Source organism: Trifolium pratense, linkage group LG4 (genome assembly GCF_020283565.1).
Source record: "Trifolium pratense cultivar HEN17-A07 linkage group LG4, ARS_RC_1.1, whole genome shotgun sequence".
Lineage (NCBI taxonomy): Eukaryota > Viridiplantae > Streptophyta > Magnoliopsida > Fabales > Fabaceae > Trifolium > Trifolium pratense.
The window spans coordinates 53121663-53141107 of NC_060062.1; the positions used below are offsets into that span (position 1 = coordinate 53121663).

At 34.4% G+C, this 19445-nt stretch overlaps 1 protein-coding gene and 1 pseudogene across 1 annotated transcript; both read right to left on the reverse strand.

The window, feature by feature from the left end:
* Positions 1–670: 670 nt before the first annotated feature.
* LOC123924446 (S-adenosylmethionine decarboxylase proenzyme-like) lies at positions 671–10404 on the reverse strand. Its single transcript, XM_045977338.1, has 3 exons — positions 9434–10404; positions 1167–1209; positions 671–722 (listed from the first exon to the last, which is right to left on the reverse strand). The coding sequence occupies exons 1-3, from the start codon at positions 10395–10397 to the stop codon at positions 671–673; spliced, it is 1059 nt and encodes a 352-aa protein (XP_045833294.1). The 5' UTR covers positions 10398–10404.
* A 4777-nt stretch (positions 10405–15181) lies between these two features.
* On the reverse strand, positions 15182–17519 carry LOC123924447 (annotated as a pseudogene).
* Positions 17520–19445: the final 1926 nt, after the last annotated feature.

Consider the following 19445-nt stretch of genomic DNA (forward strand, 5'->3'; position numbering starts at 1 on the left):
CTATCAAGTGTATTTTCAACTAAAAAGTCTTTCAAAATCCATTCCAAAAAGAATCCATCAAAATCGGTAGACTTTTGAATACCAATAAACATTTTAAAAGTAGTAACAAATCTCAATTTTGTTGCCCGAAAAAAAAAATTTGTTTGTCTTAATTGAATACCACAAGATTTATTGAATTTTTGTAAAAGTCTTGATTGAATACCTCAAAAAAATTTTGTCATAAAAAAGTCTTTTAAAATCCCATGAAATCTCAATCCAATACACCCCTTAGGGTATAGTGCGATTGTTTCTTGTTTCAAAAGTTATAGGGTGTTCTTTAACTGATATTAATTTTTGACTAAACTGATATTGGTTTTTCTATTCGTAAAATCATTATGAGTAAAACAATATTAATTACAATATAACAATGAACCAACTCGAACAAGAAGATATCCATACAAGGTTAGACAAATAATGAAAAAACAAGAATCCAAAAGATGTACTCAAACATTATGCCTGATTATTCAATTCAACAGTCAAATGAAAATAATAGCAAAGTTTTAAAATGTAAAAACATAGAAGGACACGAGTAACTCAACTCGTCCATGGACTAAATGACATAAGAAAAAACCAGAAAGGCCAACTTTATTTTTACTTAAAAGAAAGATAAAAAAGACGCTAAATTGACATACTACTCTTCCTCTTCTTCTTTCCAGCATTCCAGAGTTAAAACAGGTGAACCAAAGTTTTAAATTGCGGTCCGCATCCGCAATTGCAGCCGTAGTATTGTTGATGCGGTAGCACCGCAACTGCATCACACCGCAATTGCGGTGTGATCTTAATTCATGTGTACGGTCGCATCGTAACCGCATCACAACCGCATCGGAAGCCCATCAGATGTTTTCGGCGATGTTCGTTCAAATTTTCTCACAAAAAAATAAAATTTATGAACTTCAAATCTTAATTTATGTCAAATTAATGAAAAATCTTAATCTATCAACCGTGTATTTTCAATACATTCAAATTAGTTTAATTTTATATAGCTTATGAAATTTCAAAATGATTTCATGCCGCAACAATAACAACCGCATTGTCGCAATCGCAATGACCGCATTCGCAACAACTGCAACCCCAACCGCATCCACGACCACAACCGCAATTTAAAACCTTGAGGTGAACAACAATGACAAGAAGAAGTCTTGATGAACTTCTGTAAGACGACACAACCACCTCTGTAACACCCAAACCCATTATTTATATATTTCTACCTTAGTAAAATCTTTTTCAAAATACGCAACGGAAAGTAATGTTCGATATTATAAAAGTTGTGGTTCGAGTATTACATTCTTCAATCAAAATAATACTAATGTAGTTAATTAGTAAAAATACTTGTTTATACAAATGTTAAATCAACTAATGCATTTATTGATTATACAAAACAACCTAGACAATAGACTTTATATACAATATAAAACCCTTTCCCGTGTCACAATCAGAGCGGAGCTTCACCGACGACTCGACATCGAATACCACAAAATCCTGTAAAATCTGGACCCCCAACGGTCCAGCACATAACACATAAAAGAGAGTTAGATAACATACTCAAAATAATACAAGTGTAAGTAAATTGTACTTAAACACTTCTTCATAAAAACATGCATAATCATACATTATACATATACATCACCATCATTCATGCATATTCATATATCATGCATATACTTCATTTATCACATAATCAATCATCTACAATTATATACCAAACATATAGTTTCACGTCGTCTCGGACAATACCAAAACATCAACAAATACATTGTTCAGATTATGGTCATGACGGACCCTGCGTTGTTCAATTTATAGTCATGACGGACTCTGCGTTGTTCATTTTATAGTCATGACGGACTCTGCGTTGTTCATTTTATAGTCATGACGGACTCTGCTCCTCACATACGGATTAACAATCAACATTACCAAGTATGTGTCAAACATTATTTATCATAAATGCACACATAATCCCTAATGCAATCTAATGCTTCACATTCATGCTATGTCCTCTAGACACCTCTAATGCATGTGGTACCATCTTCTTTATCAGGGTATTTCACCTCCGATATCCTTCTTTATCAAACAATATAGTTCGATATCCTTCTTTATTGGACAAGCCAATATCCCTAAATATTCATGATGCATGCACTCAAACTCATGAATATATTCATCAACAATTTTGGCATATAGCCCGTCAACAATAACGTGGAACACTATCCAACGTCCGTCTTTATTAAGATAATCAATACCTTAATATCCGTCTTTATTAGAATAACATAATTCTAATATCCTTCTTTATTAAGTTGATTAACACCTTAATATACTTCATTTATACTTCATACATGATTAACAATCAATATATGCATCAACAATCATCAACAAGCATCAACAATCATCAACAATCATCAACAATCATGTAAGAATAAGATACTGGTTCGAAACTACATGCAAAGGAAGATCGCAGATGAAAAACTGGTGCAAACTGCAGCATTTACGCCTGGGGCGGAAATATTTACGCCTGGGGCGGAAAAACATCAGAAAGGATGGCTGCTCACTGCTCTGCCGTTTCAGGCGGAATTTACTGGACAGCCTCTCATTGCAACGATCATAACTTGGGCTACGAAAGTCCAATGGAGACGCACATATACTCGTTGGAAAGCTAACAAACAGGGCTACAACTTTTATGTTGGCCACTAAAACCAGTTCGCAACGAAAAGAGGTCAAAATTGCACGTAAAGGTTCAGACCTCATAGATAACAATTTTCTACATTTCTCATTTCAAACTCTAAACTCTCAAAACTCTCACATAAGTCATTTTTCATGTTATAAACCCCAAATAAGTTCATATTCAAGTGCAACAAGCATATCTAAACACAAAAGGACAGTTCATTTCTCAGATCTACGCCATAAACATCGAAAAAGTAAAGATTGACACTTTTTCATCAAAACTCTCAAGAACACAAAGTTCTTGAGTTTAATCCATTAGAAAGCTCGTTTTAACCATTATTTCCGTTCATTAATCATGTTACAAGCATGTTAAACATATCAAGAACCTTAGGAACGATTTCCATCAAGAAAATCCGTTCTAAGCTAAAACGAAAATGGGGTGGAGGAAGTTCGGGTAAGGAGAAATCGACATTCTCCCCTTCCTCGAGTCACCCACGAATATGAAATCTACTCTCTTACCTGGATTCGAAGAAAACACGACGAAGCTCTCGAATCCCTAGCTCTCCTTCTTGCCCTAGCTCCTCAAGCTCTCTCTTCTCCTCTCAAGAACACAAAAGGAACATGAGAAATGAATTCTCTTCCTCACTATGCCCTTATGGGCGCCCCCTCACACTCACAAGGCCCATTGGGCCTCAAGCCCAATTGGCTTGGCCCAATAACGCGTTAACTCTCACCATTCGCTTAATAACTAAAGTACTCGATAAATAACTCAAGTTATTAACTTAATTAAAATGCCACGTTAAAATAAAATATTTTAACACATAAAAATAATAATACGAAAATTGGGTCGTTACAACTCTCCCCCACTTAAAAGATTTTCGCCCTCGAAAATTACGCTACTAAAACAACTCCGGATAACTCCTGTATCCGACCCTCCAATGAAACGTTCAAAACACTGCACATTACCAAGTTTGACAAAATTAATTTATCCCATCCAACACAATTTTTGTCTATTTATCAACAAGAGATCAAGGACGGCCAGTTCCTCAATTTGTCGATAGACAGTCAACAATCATGATATCGACATAAACCATTCCTATCAAACCGCTAAAACGTCCACTCCGCACGAAACATCCATAGATTCATATTCTACGGTACTCACAACTCTACCCCAAAACAGGTATAACCAATCGAACACACTCCGAAAAGGTACTCCCGTGGAATACTCCACAACTCCACAACTCCACAAATCCTATAAGTCTCTGATTCCCTCATGGATCACTTAACCGTGTTACATCACTTATTCATATTCGAATCTTATTCCAACTTATCACTCGATAATTCAATTCCAACAATCACTTGATGACCAACATTCTCAAACTCCATTGACACAAGCTAAAAACTACCGTCTCTAACCGTCAAATTCCTTTTCTCGCATATCTCCAATCATTGAGTCGAATCTCGTTACGACTATTCTATTCCCAAGTAATCTCTTAACCAATATTTGCATCCCTTAACGCAAACATTTTCCAATACCACTTCTCCTTAATTCCTTAGTAATTCGCTACTTCAAAATTAGACCACTGCCTAAAATTGGTTCTCCAAACAATCATAACTTCTATCTCATTAGTTTCAAACGACATCTTCAATTCGCCCATAATCCATCTATCGATGTTCCTCATCATCTTGCATTGCAACAAGCATACTCTTCTCCGTTTATTCACTCATCGAATTTTTTATTCATCTCAGACCCCTACCAATCATCATCTCTCTTTGGATAGTTATCTTTAAACTCCTCCTTAGTACATTCGATACCAAAATCAAACTCTTGAATTAAATCTACAAAGCTCCAAATATTCGCCATACGATCTAACTCTATCCATTAAATTCTAATCAACCTTTGTCTTAGTATTTTTTTTTACTCATGACTCCTTGTCTAATCCCAATATGACATCTCTAGAAAATTTCCAAAATTCTCGTCCAAATACATTTTAAGTTATGCACCAAGTCACTACCGTTTCATCATCCATGATGAAACAATTTAAAATCTTTTACTTCATTGTCACCGATTGTGACCATACCACATCAACATCCACGATGCATCTAACAACACTAGTCTCTACCGACTCTTCCATTCCATAAATCCAAATTTCCTTAGCAAATACTTACTCACTCTTATCTTGTGGGCACTACCAAATGCTCTCTGACACTTACCTTAGGCATCACCTTCAACTCCTTACTATATGTGCTCAAACACAACATCTACTCACATGTGCGGTAATTCTTTTTCGCAAACTCCCACCTAACACAAGTCACTTCCAACATGACCTCATATTACTTATTCTCTGAACGTTCTCCAACGGCTAACTTTCTTATTCTTCATCATTCAAAAATGATACCTCTCTTTTAGCTTCATCTCCACTTCTAGGATCTCATTCAACTTCGACACAAATTGCCCTGCCATTATCCAAATCCAATTACCCTTTCTTCGGCAAGCCTCTCACAAAATCTTTCGAATTGTTATCCTACTTCCATCTTCGAATAAACTCGACTACTCATACAATCCTCACTTCCAACGATTCAACAAACATACCAATCCTATTATGATATTTCTCAACTCCATTCTTATTTACTTTAAAACCTACTTCCCTTCATCAATTAATTAACACCAACGGTTCACTAATCTTCACATCTCTTATGAAAATTACTTCACACACTAGACTTAGAAGTCCAAACTGTTCAACCAATTCAACCTACTACCATATGCACGACTCACGTAGAACTTCTTACTCCAACATCCGGTACAACATCTGATCCCCTTGGATGACAACTTACTTCAAAATCATCACCTCTCAAGAATCCTAATCACTTCCACTTCTACATATTCAACTTCTTCCGATCAAACAGGTACTTCAACCTTGGTCCACAAAAATGATGCCTTCAAACTTTTAGTGCAACACACGATCTCCAACCGTCTCGAATTCTCTTCATCTTACTTAACCAATCTCACTAACGCCTCACGGCGAAACACTTGGTCCGACAACTCCTCTTCTAGTAGTTTCTCAAAACTTGTTGCGCCCATTCATTCCACTTTGAACAACGTCGCCAATTCCTGAATATTCCGCTTCAAGAACATCTCTACTCATCTCATCTTCTCACGTTCGAAACATCTCGGAGGGATATAACCTTCTCCCCCACTTATCTCAAACTCACTCCTACTCTTCCACTAGAACTTCCAGTGCTCACACCTAACTGTTCTATCGTCTCTAAACATATTCTTCCTAAGAAGAAACTAGTATCGACATCGTTTACACGCATGTCACATACAGGGGAAAAACCCAACCCACGATACCTAAACACTAACACAAATTCATGCAAGCATTCAAGTAACCTATACTTCCCTCACTTCTCAAAGTTAGGAAATCAAAACAACACAAGAAAAATGAACATTGCATAGCAATAATTCATACTCACATTCAATCAACTCAGAACAAGACGTCAACAAAAAATAAATTTCTTGTCTGGCTCCCTCGCTTAGCAAAAGTTAGCGAGCTCCCGGCGAGACAAGTCAAAAACATTCACAGGATTTAGCAAGACTTAGCGAGACTCAGCGAGGTTCATTCTTCGCCTAGCGAGCACATCCAAAAATCTGGGTGCTCTGCTACGGTTTTGAACTTACGCTCACTAAACTCTCGTTTTCTCGACTCACTAATCCACAAAATCCAAAACATCAAGCATATAACATCATTATAGACTTGAAAGCACAATTAGAATCATGCATCACAATTACAACATAGGATTATGAGATCTTCATGTTTTTACTCATAAAACGCATAGCAATTCAAATGCCTAGTAATCATCTAGCACATGTTATAAACAAACATATAACAAACACATATCAGGACACATTAATATCCTACTCTTCTCACCATTTTGAAAATTAATTTTCACTCACCCAAAAGAAAATAACTCCATATTTTCACCAAAATCTTCAAGAAATAATATTAGTTTTTAAAATTATTTCAAATCATTACCACATGCAGTTTTATATCATGCCGGATCGTCACATGCAGTTTTATATCATGCCGGATCATCAACAATTAGCAATAAGCATCAATCCATCAAGTTTAAACTACAAAAAGGTTAAACTCTACGCATATACAACTATTATAAACATAGAAGTATAATACTCACACATCTACTCACAAGAAGAATGGATAATCTAATCCAATTCACACCACTCATAGTTCCTAAATGAACAACATGAATGATTTCACAAAACAAACAACACAAAATTGTTAGACAAACACGACTGACACACAATACTCACTTGGTCTGACTGCACAGACCTGCTCTGATCGACACATAACCCACACAGTCCGAAGACGACCTGCTCTGATACCAATTGTAACACCCAAACCCATTATTTATATATTTCTACCTTAGTAAAATCTTTTTCAAAATACGCAACGGAAAGTAATGTTCGATATTATAAAAGTTGTGGTTCGAGTATTACATTCTTCAATCAAAATAATACTAATGTAGTTAATTAGTAAAAATACTTGTTTATACAAATGTTAAATCAACTAATGCATTTATTGATTATACAAAACAACCTAGACAATAGACTTTATATACAATATAAAACCCTTTCCCGTGTCACAATCAGAGCGGAGCTTCACCGACGACTCGACATCGAATACCACAAAATCCTGTAAAATCTGGACCCCCAACGGTCCAGCACATAACACATAAAAGAGAGTTAGATAACATACTCAAAATAATACAAGTGTAAGTAAATTGTACTTAAACACTTCTTCATAAAAACATGCATAATCATACATTATACATATACATCACCATCATTCATGCATATTCATATATCATGCATATACTTCATTTATCACATAATCAATCATCTACAATTATATACCAAACATATAGTTTCACGTCGTCTCGGACAATACCAAAACATCAACAAATACATTGTTCAGATTATGGTCATGACGGACCCTGCGTTGTTCAATTTATAGTCATGACGGACTCTGCGTTGTTCATTTTATAGTCATGACGGACTCTGCGTTGTTCATTTTATAGTCATGACGGACTCTGCTCCTCACATACGGATTAACAATCAACATTACCAAGTATGTGTCAAACATTATTTATCATAAATGCACACATAATCCCTAATGCAATCTAATGCTTCACATTCATGCTATGTCCTCTAGACACCTCTAATGCATGTGGTACCATCTTCTTTATCAGGGTATTTCACCTCCGATATCCTTCTTTATCAAACAATATAGTTCGATATCCTTCTTTATTGGACAAGCCAATATCCCTAAATATTCATGATGCATGCACTCAAACTCATGAATATATTCATCAACAATTTTGGCATATAGCCCGTCAACAATAACGTGGAACACTATCCAACGTCCGTCTTTATTAAGATAATCAATACCTTAATATCCGTCTTTATTAGAATAACATAATTCTAATATCCTTCTTTATTAAGTTGATTAACACCTTAATATACTTCATTTATACTTCATACATGATTAACAATCAATATATGCATCAACAATCATCAACAAGCATCAACAATCATCAACAATCATCAACAATCATGTAAGAATAAGATACTGGTTCGAAACTACATGCAAAGGAAGATCGCAGATGAAAAACTGGTGCAAACTGCAGCATTTACGCCTGGGGCGGAAATATTTACGCCTGGGGCGGAAAAACATCAGAAAGGATGGCTGCTCACTGCTCTGCCGTTTCAGGCGGAATTTACTGGACAGCCTCTCATTGCAACGATCATAACTTGGGCTACGAAAGTCCAATGGAGACGCACATATACTCGTTGGAAAGCTAACAAACAGGGCTACAACTTTTATGTTGGCCACTAAAACCAGTTCGCAACGAAAAGAGGTCAAAATTGCACGTAAAGGTTCAGACCTCATAGATAACAATTTTCTACATTTCTCATTTCAAACTCTAAACTCTCAAAACTCTCACATAAGTCATTTTTCATGTTATAAACCCCAAATAAGTTCATATTCAAGTGCAACAAGCATATCTAAACACAAAAGGACAGTTCATTTCTCAGATCTACGCCATAAACATCGAAAAAGTAAAGATTGACACTTTTTCATCAAAACTCTCAAGAACACAAAGTTCTTGAGTTTAATCCATTAGAAAGCTCGTTTTAACCATTATTTCCGTTCATTAATCATGTTACAAGCATGTTAAACATATCAAGAACCTTAGGAACGATTTCCATCAAGAAAATCCGTTCTAAGCTAAAACGAAAATGGGGTGGAGGAAGTTCGGGTAAGGAGAAATCGACATTCTCCCCTTCCTCGAGTCACCCACGAATATGAAATCTACTCTCTTACCTGGATTCGAAGAAAACACGACGAAGCTCTCGAATCCCTAGCTCTCCTTCTTGCCCTAGCTCCTCAAGCTCTCTCTTCTCCTCTCAAGAACACAAAAGGAACATGAGAAATGAATTCTCTTCCTCACTATGCCCTTATGGGCGCCCCCTCACACTCACAAGGCCCATTGGGCCTCAAGCCCAATTGGCTTGGCCCAATAACGCGTTAACTCTCACCATTCGCTTAATAACTAAAGTACTCGATAAATAACTCAAGTTATTAACTTAATTAAAATGCCACGTTAAAATAAAATATTTTAACACATAAAAATAATAATACGAAAATTGGGTCGTTACAACCTCTTCCAAGTTCCTGGTAACACCTGTCTTTGCGACAGTATCCCTTAACATTCAGCAAACAGTTCTGCTGAAATGAATTGGTTGGAACATCCACATGAACAGCTATCAGAAACTCATTAGGTTGGAAGCATGTCAACACTCTCTCAACCAGTTGTTTTTGATTCATTCGCTCCAAATTGTATCCACATGTTTCGAAGCTGGCGTAACTGAAACCATCTTCTGGAGTAATATGTATTGTAGAAACAGCAGCTCCTTCTACAGAATTCATTGAGTATCCACATGGTTCAAAATCAAAATCACATATTTGAGAGTCTGGAAGAATATTTCTAATACCGGAATTTGCAGTCATCAGGGTTGCTGAACTAGATTGTTCTTTGTAGAAAACCGAAGCTTTCTCACTGTCTAAACCGGTCATGCACATTTCCAGAGTGTAAACAGAGTCAAATGAGCTCACAGACTCTACAGCAGCAGAATAAACATGCCAGTTCTGTGTGCTGGCTGAACTGCCCATAACCGTGTGTTCCGATCCAAGCTTCCCAAAGTAGCTATCAAGGACTTGTACTTCCTCGGAGAAGTTACGATGAGGAAAGGACTGAGCATCCGGGAAAGTGAAACTTCCACGGGTGTATCTTACAGATCTTACAGCAAGGGAAAGCGTCTTGGATAACTTCAATATGGGTGGGATTGAAAGAAGCAATTTGGTAGTACCACAGGTTTTGATTATGATCTTGTATGGATAAACAAAAAGGCTGGACTCGGAGAGCACATAAGAGTCGACTTTTTCATTTGATAGTGAAGAAACAATGATGCATTCTGCAGGTGCTATAATCTCATCTAACTGGGATTTTGTTAGAGACCTAAGACCCCTTCCTTCAGGATCAACAAAGACTCCCGGTTCCAAAAAGGATATCTCTAGCCTCTTTTCAAAACCTTCAAAACCAATTGCAGAAACTGCCATGGCCATATTGTTTCAGAAAAAGAAATTAACACTACCAGGACCCCAAATCAGCGAACAAACAAAGCACGATTGCAAAAAGAGGGACTCTTTGAAGTATATATAGTGATGTAGAAGGATTTCTTCAGTATTTATTATTTTAGTTAGATTTAGTTTTATTATATTTTAGATTGATTTCTTATTTTTATATTTCACCTAGGTTAGTTATTTTTATATTTTAGGTAGATTTGTCATTTTTATTTAGCTAGGTTTGTTGTTTTTAATTTTACAATCTTTTAAGAGATTTGTTAATTTTATTTTTCACTCCTAAGCTAAATTATTGTATTGTAGCCTTGAAGGCAACATTTGGATTCAATAAAATTATAGAGAATTTTCTCAAATTTGGTGGATTCCAAATTATTCTTTGCGGTGGATTCCAGAACTTTTATCTAATAGGATTAGCGCTTACTTTTCCTTCACGCTTCTTGCGTCATATAGTACCGAATATTTTAAGCCTAATGAAAATAAAAGCAACTAAAAAAACACAGTTCCAACCAAAGGATTTATGTCCAAAATTAGGAAATACATACATAATGTATTAGCACGGGCCATTAATCAAATAGGAATTATGTCTCTAGCGCCAATTTGGGTGGGCTAATTTAGCTTCTTCAAAAAAAAATCAAATAGGAATTATGTCCAACAAATCGAGAATCAGTATCATTTAATCATGGGAGTTACAACTTACGTTGGAGTATGCAGCTGATCGGAACTTGTTGATATCACCGTTTGGACGAACGTATTCAATAGTGTAGCCTAGGGGTGGGTGCTTCGTAGAATAATGATTTACTACTGCTCGACTTCTTCTTGCCTCGTTTGGATTCCATTAGATCATCCAAAGCTGCTTCACAAAAAAATATAGACAACTTAACAAAGACACAGATAGTTAGTAGCTTATAGCTTATAGCTTATTTTTCAAATGCTAGCTTATAGTTTATCGTTTTTCCTTCCAATTTTACCTCTATCATCTTACTTGAAAAAAATTAAATATTAATTAAACATATCTTTTTTTTATGTGTTTTCATACTTATAAGCTAGTTCAACCATTAATTTTACCAAACACTACAAATTCAATAAGCTAGCTTATTCGCTATAAGCTAAAAGCTAGCTTATAAACTATCAGCTATAAGTTCGCTATTCGCTATTTTTTTACCAAACAGAAAGCTATATTATTTTCGCTATATTATTTTTGAATTAATGATATGAAGAAAACGAACCTGTAATGATAGAACTCGGTGAAAGAAAAAAGAAATAATTCTTGAATTAATTGTTGTTCAGCAAAACCACGAATAGCAAAGTCTGTGAAAATTGGATAAGAAATTTCATAAACGAGAAGAAAAAATGAAACGCGAAATAAGTTAATCGAGAAGAAGAAAATGCTTACGTGGTTTGGTTGGGATTGAAATGAGGTCTATTTATAGGTCTTCTCCAAAGGAGTTCAGGTTCCCTCCATTTATTATCTCTCCATTTATTCTCCATTTAGAGAGAGATAGACACAAGAAAAATTTAGTGGGGTCCACAAATTAGTGTGACCCACTTTTAATGGTCCACTAATTCTTAATGTGTCTATCTCTCTCCAAATGAAGAATAAATGGAGAGATAATAAATGGAGAGAACCCAAACTCTCTCCAAAGATACTAGCTTGCAAGTTGCAAAAGTTTAAATTTTTATGGAATTTTATTTTGGTTTAGAAAAGTAAAGTTAGTTTTTATTATTTTGACAGAAATTAAATTTAGTCAAAACATAAAGTAATAAAACTTTGATCTCATAAGATTAGCTCAGTTATAAGGTACATCACATTTTATATGTAGGAGTCGAAGTTTGAATTAAAAACACTCCACTTATCCACTTTAAATCACCAAATTTATCCCTCACTTTATATATAGGACCTCTTAAATATGTTCCTGACTTTATAAATATTTTAAAAATATCTTCGATCATGTCAAATTTTGTTCTTATTAGTTATTTTGAATGTATGATATGAACTAAATTGATTTTTTCTTTTTGACGGAAATATGAAATAAATGATAGTAAGTGAATAAAATTAGATTAAATTCATAATAATATATTAAAATATATGGATTTAATTAATAGTAAATGACTAAATACATAGTATACAGATTTAACCCTTAGCTCAACTGTTCAACAAACTTAACCAGTTGAGCTACCCACCCCACCCTGATAATTTACCAAAAAAATTAAAACAAGAAAGAATAGGAATAAACTCAATAAAAAAAGTTCACATTTATGAATCATATTCTTAGATGTCATATCAAGATAACCAAACAAAATGTTTACGTCCTCTTATTTTATTTTACTTTTTGACAAATTATATTGAGGGATGTTAATTTATATATGAAAGTGGATATTTATGATGGAGATTGTTCTATTTATGGTATAGTTGGTAGGAAACTTTTTTTCAATAGTGATGAGAGATATATTTATTCCTTTTTTCTAATTCTTCTTTTAAGTGCGGGATAACCCCAAGGAGTTGAGGGTTTTTTTTTCTATCAATTGGGGTCTTCCCTTCACCACCCTTGTGTGGATGGTCTACGGGGTTCATAGTTACCCCTCTTATTACAGAACGCTTACCTAGCCAACGTTTAGCTCCGGCTCTACCCAAACATTTCTGGTTTGCCCCAACATTCCCTACTTGTCCGACTGTTGCTGAGCAGTTTTTGGATATCAAACAGACCTCTCCAGAGGATGGTTTAGGAACCGCGATGAGGGTCATACCTCCAATTTGTAGGGATTTGGTCTACAAGCATATATATATGAAGTACTTCAAGTAAGTGCACTATCTTATTGTGAGAGATGAGAGGAACTAAGCTCAACCCTTGGATCTAAATAAATGGATGAGATTAAAATACACCCTTTTCATATTCACGTGCACCTCTGTATCCGTCTCTTCTCACGCTCGCTCTTCTCTCTCACACTAACCCTTCTCCTTGTTTTTTGGCATTAGATTCAACAGTGAGGAAGAAACAAATTCTTTGAGTACAAATTCTTATATGTCTCCTTCGTTTCATCCATTATATATATATATATATATATATATATATATATATATATATGGGTATGAGATGTATTGGTATTTAATTAACCTTTGAGATCCATTGCCAAGGTTTTACTTTTAACATGTTAAATTATCAATTTGAAATTTCAATCACCGTCTTTGAGAGACAAACGTACATGTTCGGTATTTTTATTAAATTTCTGGAATTTAGTGATTTTAAAATGTAATTTAAAGAACAACGGTCGAGTTTGGAAAACAACCTGGTGACTATGAAATGGGACGATAGGAATATGAATAGAACGGGGCATAACTTTCTTGTGAAATAAAATCAAAGTGCAGAGGGATTTGTTGACGAAGAAGAGATTTGTTGTTGCTGTTAAAAAATAAATTGTTGAAGATATGGAACAACCGAATAAAGCCACCGAGAAAGATGAAGGGATGCAGTTTCCGAAGAAAAGAAAAAAATGAAGTGCACGTGAATATGATAATGGTGTATTTTTTTAATCTCATCCATTTATTTAGATCCAAGGGTTGAGTATTCCTCTCATCTCTCATAATAAGATAGTGCTCTCACTTAAAGTGCTCCCTATATATATATGGAAAATTCTATGGTACATTCCTTAGTTGGAATGTTTTGGTACATTCCAAAATTGGCCAATGAGGATGCAGTGTTGACCAACTTTGAATGATATGATACAACCTTCATGTATGGTACTTACCATGGAACTTACCATCTTTTAATATTTCAACTAAGTCCCTTACATAAGTTGTAGAATTTGTTAAAATATTTTTTGCAAAAAAGCATATTTGATAGGTGAAGAAGAAGAAGAAGAAAAAAAAAACTGGTATAATGATGATGAAAGTAAAAAGTCTTGGAGAGTTTGAAAAAGTGTCAAGGCTTTTGGTGAGATTGTTGAAAAAGTTAACAAAAAGAAAATAAGAAGAAAACCAGTGATGATGAACTGAGAAAGTAATAAAGAGGAAGAAGAAATTTGATACGGTGATGATGAAAGTAAAAAGTCTTGGAAAGTTCAAAAAAGTCTGAAGGTTTTTGGTGAGATTGTTGAAAAAGTCTATCAAGTGTATTTTCAACTAAAAAGTCTTTCAAAATCCATTCCAAAAAGAATCCATCAAAATCGGTAGACTTTTGAATACCAATAAACATTTTAAAAGTAGTAACAAATCTCAATTTTGTTGCCCGAAAAAAAAATTTGTTTGTCTTAATTGAATACCACAAGATTTATTGAACTTTTGTAAAAGTCTTGATTGAATACCTCAAAAAAATTTTGTCATAAAAAAATCTTTTAAAATCCCATGAAATCTCAATCCAATACACCCCTTAGGTATAGTGTGATTGTTTCTTGTTTCAAAAGTTATAGGGTGTTCTTTAACTGATATTAATTTTTGACTAAACTGATATTGGTTTTTCTATTCATAAAATCATTATGAGTAAAACAATATTAATTACAATATAACAATGAACCAACTCGAACAAGAAGATATCCATACAAGGTTAGACAAATAATGAAAAAACAAGAATCCAAAAGACATACTCAAACATTATGCCTGATTATTCAATTCAACAGTCAAATGAAAATAACAGCAAAGTTTTAAAATGTAAAAATATAGAAGGACACGAGTAACTCAACTCGTCCATGGACTGAATGACATAAGAAAAAACCAGAAAGGCCAAATATATTTTTACTTAAAAGAAAGATAAAAAAGACGCTAAATTGACATACTACTCTTCCTCTTCTTCTTTCCAGCATTCCAGAGTTAAAACAGGTGAACCAAAGTTTTAAATTGTGGTCGGCATCCGCAATTGCAGCCGTAGTATTGTTGATGCGGTAGCACCGCAACTACATCACACCGCAATTGCGGTGTGATCTTAATTCATGTGTACGGTCGCATCGTAACTGCATCACAACCGCATCAGAAGCCTTCGGCGATGTTCGTTCAAATTTTCTCACAAAAAAATAAAATTTATGAACTTCAAATCTTAATTTGTGTCAAATTAATGAAAAATCTTAATCTATCAACCGTGTATTTTCAATACATTCAAATTAGTTTAATTTTATATAGCTTATGAAATTTCAAAATGATTTCATGCCGCAACAATAACAACCGCATTGTCGCAATCACGATGACCGCATTCGCAACAACTGCAACCCCAACCGTATCCACGACGCAATTTAAAACCTTGAGGTGAACAACAATGACAAGAAGAAGTCTTGATGAACTTCTGTAAGACGACACAACCACCTCTTCCAAGTTCCTGGTAACACCTGTCTTTGCGACAGTATCCCTTAACATTCAGCAAACAGTTCTGCTCAAATGAATTGGTTGGAACATCCACATGCACAGCTATCAGAAACTCATTAGGTTGGAAGCATGTCAACACTCTCTCAACCAGTTGTTTTTGATTCATTCGCTCCAAATTGTATCCACATGTTTCGAAGCTGGCGTAACTGAAACCATCTTCTGGAGTAATATGTATTGTAGAAACAGCAGCTCCTTCTACAGAATTCATTGAGTATCCACATGGTTCAAAATCAAAATCACATATTTGAGAGTCTGGAAGAATATTTCTAATACCGGAATTTGCAGTCATCAGGGTTGCTGAACTAGATTGTTCTTTGTAGAAAACCGAAGCTTTCTCACTGTCTAAACCGGTCATGCACATTTCCAGAGTGTAAACAGAGTCAAATGAGCTCACAGACTCTACAGCAGCAGAATAAACATGCCAGTTCTGTGTGCTGGCTGAACTGCCCATAACCGTGTGTTCCGATCCAAGCTTCCCAAAGTAGCTATCAAGGACTTGTACTTCCTCGGAGAAGTTACGATGAGGAAAGGACTGAGCATCCGGGAAAGTGAAACTTCCACGGGTGTATCTTACAGATCTTACAGCAAGGGAAAGCGTCTTGGATAACTTCAATATGGGTGGGATTGAAAGAAGCAATTTGGTAGTACCACAGGTTTTGATTATGATCTTGTATGGATAAACAAAAAGGCTGGACTCGGAGAGCACATAAGAGTCGACTTTTTCATTTGATAGTGAAGAAACAATGATGCATTCTGCAGGTGCTATAATCTCATCTAACTGGGATTTTGTTAGAGACCTAAGACCCCTTCCTTCAGGATCAACAAAGACTCCCGGTTCCAAAAAGGATATCTCTAGCCTCTTTTCAAAACCTTCAAAACCAATTGCAGAAACTGCCATGGCCATATTGTTTCAGAAAAAGAAATTAACACTACCAGGACCCCAAATCAGCGAACAAACAAAGCACGATTGCAAAAAGAGGGACTCTTTGAAGTATATATAGTGATGTAGAAGGATTTCTTCAGTATTTATTATTTTAGTTAGATTTAGTTTTATTATATTTTAGATTGATTTCTTATTTTTATATTTCACCTAGGTTAGTTATTTTTATATTTTAGGTAGATTTGTCATTTTTATTTAGCTAGGTTTGTTGTTTTTAATTTTACAATCTTTTAAGAGATTTGTTAATTTTATTTTTCACTCCTAAGCTAAATTATTGTATTGTAGCCTTGAAGGCAACATTTGGATTCAATAAAATTATAGAGAATTTTCTCAAATTTGGTGGATTCCAAATTATTCTTTGCGGTGGATTCCAGAACTTTTATCTAATAGGATTAGCGCTTACTTTTCCTTCACGCTTCATGCGTCATATAGTACCGAATATTTTAACCCTAATGAAAATCAAAGCAACTAAAAAAACACAGTTCCAACCAAAGGATTTATGTCCAAAATTAGGAAATACATACATAATGTATTAGCACGGGCCATTAATCAAATAGGAATTATGTCTCTAGCGCCAATTTAGGTAGGTTAACTTAACTTCTTCAAAAAAAATCAAATAGGAATTATGTCCAACAAATCGAGAATCAGTATCATTTAATCATGGGAGTTACAACTTACGTTGGAGTATGCCGCTGATCGGAACTTGTTGATATCACCGTTTGGATGAACGTATTCAATAGTGTAGCCTAGGGGTGGGTGCTTCGTAGAATAATGATTTACTACTGCTCGACTTCTTCTTGCCTCCTTTCGATTCCATTAGATTAGATCATCCAAATCTGCTTCACAACAAAATATTGACAACTTAACAAAGCCACAGACACTTATTTTTCAAGGAGCTTATAGCTTATTTTTCGGATGTTAATTTATAGCTTATCATTTTTCCTTTCAATTTTACTCCTATCATCTTACTTGAAAAAAATTAAATATTAATTAAACATATCTTTTTTTATGTGTTTTCATACTTATAAGCTAGTTCAACAATTAATTTTACCAAACACTACAAATTCAATAAGCTAGCTTATTCGCTATAAGCTAAAAGCTACCTTATAAATTATCAACTATAAGTTCGCTATTCGCTATTTTTTTACCAACCAGAACTCTATATTATTTTTGAATTAATGATATGAAGAAAACGAACCTGTAATGATAGAACTCGGCGAAAGAAAAAAGAAATAATTCTTGAAAATTGGATAAGAAATTTCATAAACGAGAAGAAAAAATGAAACGCGAAATAAGTTAATCGAGAAGAAGAAAATGCTTACGTGGTTTGGTTGGGATTGAAATGAGGTCTATTTATAGGTCTTCTCCAAAGATACTAGCTTGCAAGTTGCAAAAGTTTAAATTTTTTTGGAATTTTATTTTGGTTTAGAAAAGTAAAGTTAGTTTTTATTATTTTGACAGAAATTAAATTTAGTCAAAACATAAAGTAATAAAACTTTGATCTCATAAGATTAGTTCAATTATAAGGTACATCACATTTTATATGTAGGAGTCGAAGTTTTAATTAAAGACACTCCACTTTAAATCACCAAATTTATCCCTAACTTTATATATAGGACCTCTTAAATATGTTCCTGACTTTATAAATATTTTAAAAATATCTTCCATCATGTCAAATTTTGTTCTTATTAATTATTTTGAATGTATGATATGAACTAAATTGATTTTTTCTTTTTGACGGAAATATGAAATAAATGATAGTATATATTAAAATTAGATTAAATTCATAATAATATATTATAATTAGATTAAATTCATAATAATATATTAAAATATATGGATTTAATTAATAGTAAATGACTAAACACATAGTATACGGATTTAACCCTTAGCTCAACTGCTCAACTAACTTAACCAGTTGAGCTACCCATCTCACCCTGATAATTTACCAAAAAAATTAAAACAAGAAAGAATAGGAATAAACTCAATAAAAAAAGTTCACATTTACGAATCATATTCTTAGATATCATATCAAGATAACCAAATAAAACGTTTACGTCCTCTTATTTTATTTTACTTTTTGACAAATTATATTGAGGGATGTTAATTTATATATGAAAGTGGATATTTATAATGGAGATTGTTCTATTTATGGTATACTTGGTAGGGAACTTTTTTTCTATAGTGATGAGAGAGATATTTATTCCTTTTTTCTAATTCTTCTTTTAAGTGTGGGATAACCCCAAGGAGTTGAGGGTTTTTTTCTCTATCAATTGGGGTCTTCCCTTCACCACCCTTGTGTGGATGGTCTATGGGGTTCATAGCTACCCCTCTTACTACAGGACGCTTACCTAGCCAACGTTTAGCTCCGGCTCTGCCCAAACATTTCTGGTTTGCCCCAACATTCCCTACTTGTCCGACTGTTGCTGAGCAGTTTTTGGATATCAAACGGACCTCTCCAGAGGATGGTTTAGGAACCGCGATGAGGATCATACCTCCAATTTGTAGGGATTTGGTCTACAAGCATATATATATATATATATATATATATATATATATATATATATATATATATATATATATATATATATATATATATATATATATAGGGGGCTGCTAACTTAGACCTAGTTGGGTCTAAGTTAGCAAGGTGCACCTTTTCAGTTGGACCAAAATACCCATTCTTTTTATTTTTGACAAAGTATAGCAACAGGGACATATATGTAATTTACATGATAAAAAC